The sequence below is a fragment of the Pygoscelis adeliae genome, unplaced genomic scaffold, assembly GCF_000699105.1.
Source record: "Pygoscelis adeliae isolate BGI_AS28 unplaced genomic scaffold, ASM69910v1 Scaffold208, whole genome shotgun sequence".
NCBI classification, from domain to species: domain Eukaryota; kingdom Metazoa; phylum Chordata; class Aves; order Sphenisciformes; family Spheniscidae; genus Pygoscelis; species Pygoscelis adeliae.
In genome coordinates, this window is record NW_008825290.1 from 1,754,622 (window position 1) to 1,757,711 (window position 3,090).

General features: G+C 49.4%; 1 protein-coding gene across 1 annotated transcript in view; it reads left to right on the forward strand.

Annotated features, from left to right (window-relative positions):
• Positions 1 to 3,090, forward strand: part of MTMR14 (myotubularin related protein 14) — a 41,523-nt gene that overhangs the window by 8,619 nt on the left and 29,814 nt on the right. Inside the window, exon 3 of the mRNA XM_009329950.1 lies at positions 2,242 to 2,243. Coding sequence (XP_009328225.1) covers positions 2,242 to 2,243 — 2 coding nt within the window. The remainder of the gene's footprint in view (positions 1 to 2,241; positions 2,244 to 3,090) is intronic.

Genomic DNA, 3,090 nt, shown 5'->3' on the forward strand with positions numbered 1-3,090 from the left:
TAGGGGCTGGACAGACGAGGCAACCTCGACAGAAATAATCTGCCCCTGCCATGGTACGCGGGTGAGCGGGCGCTGAGGTTTAGTGAGTTAACGGGAAACGCTGGCTTGCAGTTTAGTGCAGGTCTAAGCCAACGCGTTTCTGGACTTCGACCCACAAGCTCAGAATCGTGTTGGTCTCGCTTCTGGCTGAGCGTTAGACGCTCCCCGCCGCCCTAGCGACAGCCTCTCGTGGTTTTTTTCTCCTCCAACAAAAGATAATGCAATTTTGCAGTCTTGACTGTGTCCGTGACAAGAGTAACACGTTCAAAAGGACGGTGGTCACCGTGTTCCCCTCGCGGCAGTGACGTGTCCGGCTGCTTTGCCTGAGGAAGGCAAACGGTCAGCTGCCGTGCTGGCACGCGGGCCGGGTGCTGTAGCAGGGGGTCTTTGGAAAACAGCCACAACTGATTGTCGGGTGGGAGAGTTTCTGCTCGAAGGTTAGATCAGATCAGAAAAGATTAAACCCCTCGCTGCAAAAAAAGGGAAACTGAAGTCTGAAGCTGTAAATGTAACTAGGAGTGTCTTTAGGGAAGAGAAACCAAATGCTTCGGCTTTTCCTGTTCTCGAAAGAGCAAGGGATGCTTAATTTTTCTGACGAGTATTCAAAACAAGTGTACTTACACTTGGTGCCCCGTCTTCTTCCAGGACTTTTGCAAGCAGGCAGTGGCAATTAACATTTTAAATACTGATTCTTTCCAGGTCTTGATTTGCTCTCCCAGGGAGTCACGGAAAGAGACGACCCTTCTTCATCCCCCTCCCCCTGATTTCTGGGTGATAATCTCTGTAAAAGCCGCTAAATAGTTTTTACATGAATCCTGTTTTTAGTTGCGCCGTTGTACTCTATGGAATACTTACGAAATAGAGACTGTCGCGCTTCTTGTGTTACAGAACGCAAGAACCTCTTCCAGGGAATGGGACACTCCCTCTAGGACCGAGTGTCTTTGGCTGCCTTTCATCTTTGTAATGCTCTTAATCAGCTGGTAAGATCTCCTTGAAGTGCGCAGGACACTTCACACCTCTGAGAATACCAAGGTTTTTTGGAAGCAGTTCTCGCTTACGCAAACTCTGCGCTGCCCCATCGGTTCTGCTGGTACAGCTGCTTCTGAAGCCATGTGGGGAACCAGCAAAAAATGGATATTTTTAACCCAGATCGGTTTCCTGATCTTGTTCATTCTGTGGCTGGGCAGCTGGGGGAAGAAAGGATGTTGCTTCATCAAACTTTGCTAACGGTACTCTGAAATCCAGGCAGGTGCAGGAGGTTGCGGGAGGAATTTGCTGTGTGTTTTTGGCTATCAACCAAGGTATCTGTACGCCCCTTGGTCAGGTGCTGCTTTGCGAGGAGCCGCAGAAAGTATCAGAGCGCGTCTGACAGCCAGGAGCACCTTCCCTGTGCTTGGAGAACTCGCGTCCCCCCAGAAGGAGTGGGCAGCTGCTGCAGGGAATGGAAACGGAGGTTCTTTACTTGCTGTCTTAGGGTCACTGTGACTGCGCTTAATGAAAATGTCCAGATCTCAGACGCAGGCCACGTCTTTGGTTTCACCTGACGATCCTGTTACGTGTCTGCACTCCAAGCAAATATGATCACAGTTGCACGTAGTCTAACGATGTGAGAGGAATGCTTTGGTTCCAATGGTGTTACGGCTACCCAAAGAGAAGCATCGCTGCTTCAGGCCGGCATAAAATGTAACGTTGCCAAAACAGTTGCTTGGTCTTATGGGAAATGTTTCCTTTGCGTTTAAAAAGATGAATTCAGGTTTGGGGTCTGATTTTTGGGGGGAAGGTGGGTGGGGAATTAATACAGAAGTAAGGTTGCCCAGCAATATCTTCTGGAAAAAAAAGTTCTGAAGAAAAAAAAACCCAAACACCCAAAAGTCAAAAAAATTAAAGAGTTAAGATACACGTTATTCCTTCCACCTCATTCTCTACCTTGTCCCAAGCAGCCTTAATGATGTTCTTTCACGCCGCTGTTGAAGAGCGCTCTGTTTTCTGAACCTTTTTCAGTAGATTTTACTCCTGCCTGTGCTGCATTTAATCACTTGTCCCTGTAAGAGCGTGGCACCCGTTCTTCAGAGCAGCCTTGCCCCTCACTACAGTAGTCTCGGTACGACTTAACCACGTGTATCTCTAGCTCGTGTTTATCTCTAGCTTTACTGATGATGGCTCTTGAGACGAGAAGGTCCGAGAGCCCTGTTTGTGGCACAGCCGTGATGGATAGCAGAGCGGGTCTCTTCGGTGCGTGTGCAGGCTTCCCAGGGAACAGGCACGGGAGCCTGGGAGAGGGGCTCATCCTTCCGTGTCCCCAGTGGGGCGCTGGGCTTCCCGCTTGCCCTGTGTCCCAGGTCCCTGCTGATCTGCTCGGACTCATTCCCCAGTGCTGTGATGCCTCTCCGGGGAAGCGCAGTTCGTGTGCTGAGAGGTGAAACCTGTTGTCTTGTCTCAGCTCCTGGGGAGGTCCTTCTCTTAGAGTTTCTGATCTTCCGGGCCTTTGTTTTTTGCTGAATCCCATCTTCTGGACTTAGAAGCGGTGCCACGGAGCTGTTCTGGTAACACCGTGTTAAAGTTCTTGTTTCCCTCTGTATTTGCTTTTGCAAAGGAAACGTAAAGACAGCTGGAGCACAGTGCAGGACGTGTCCCTTAATTGCGTGCATTCATTTAAAAACAGGCCCACAACCAAATCTGTACGTCAGAATCTCTCAAAGTTTCAAAACAGTTTGGTATTGGGAATTATACATGAAGGCATCTCTTCTCAAACTGCTCACAGGCCGTTCCTGCGGTGTGTGTTATTCACATGCTCTCTGAGGAGGGAAGCAGATTGCGGAGCGGAGCTCTTGGCTGTTTGCAGTGACAGCGATGAGCGGAGTTTGGGTTGTGTCGATCAGGCGCGTGCTTCTCTTGCCTGCACGCAGTCTCACGTACTCCCGTGTAAGGTGTATTGTGTTAGCATTTTCCTGTCTTTGCACTTAGCACCCTCATGTCCACAGCGTTTAAAGAAGATTAGCTTGGGTTCTTGTTCCTTAAATTCTGGTATATATCAAAGCTCTTTGGAGCTGG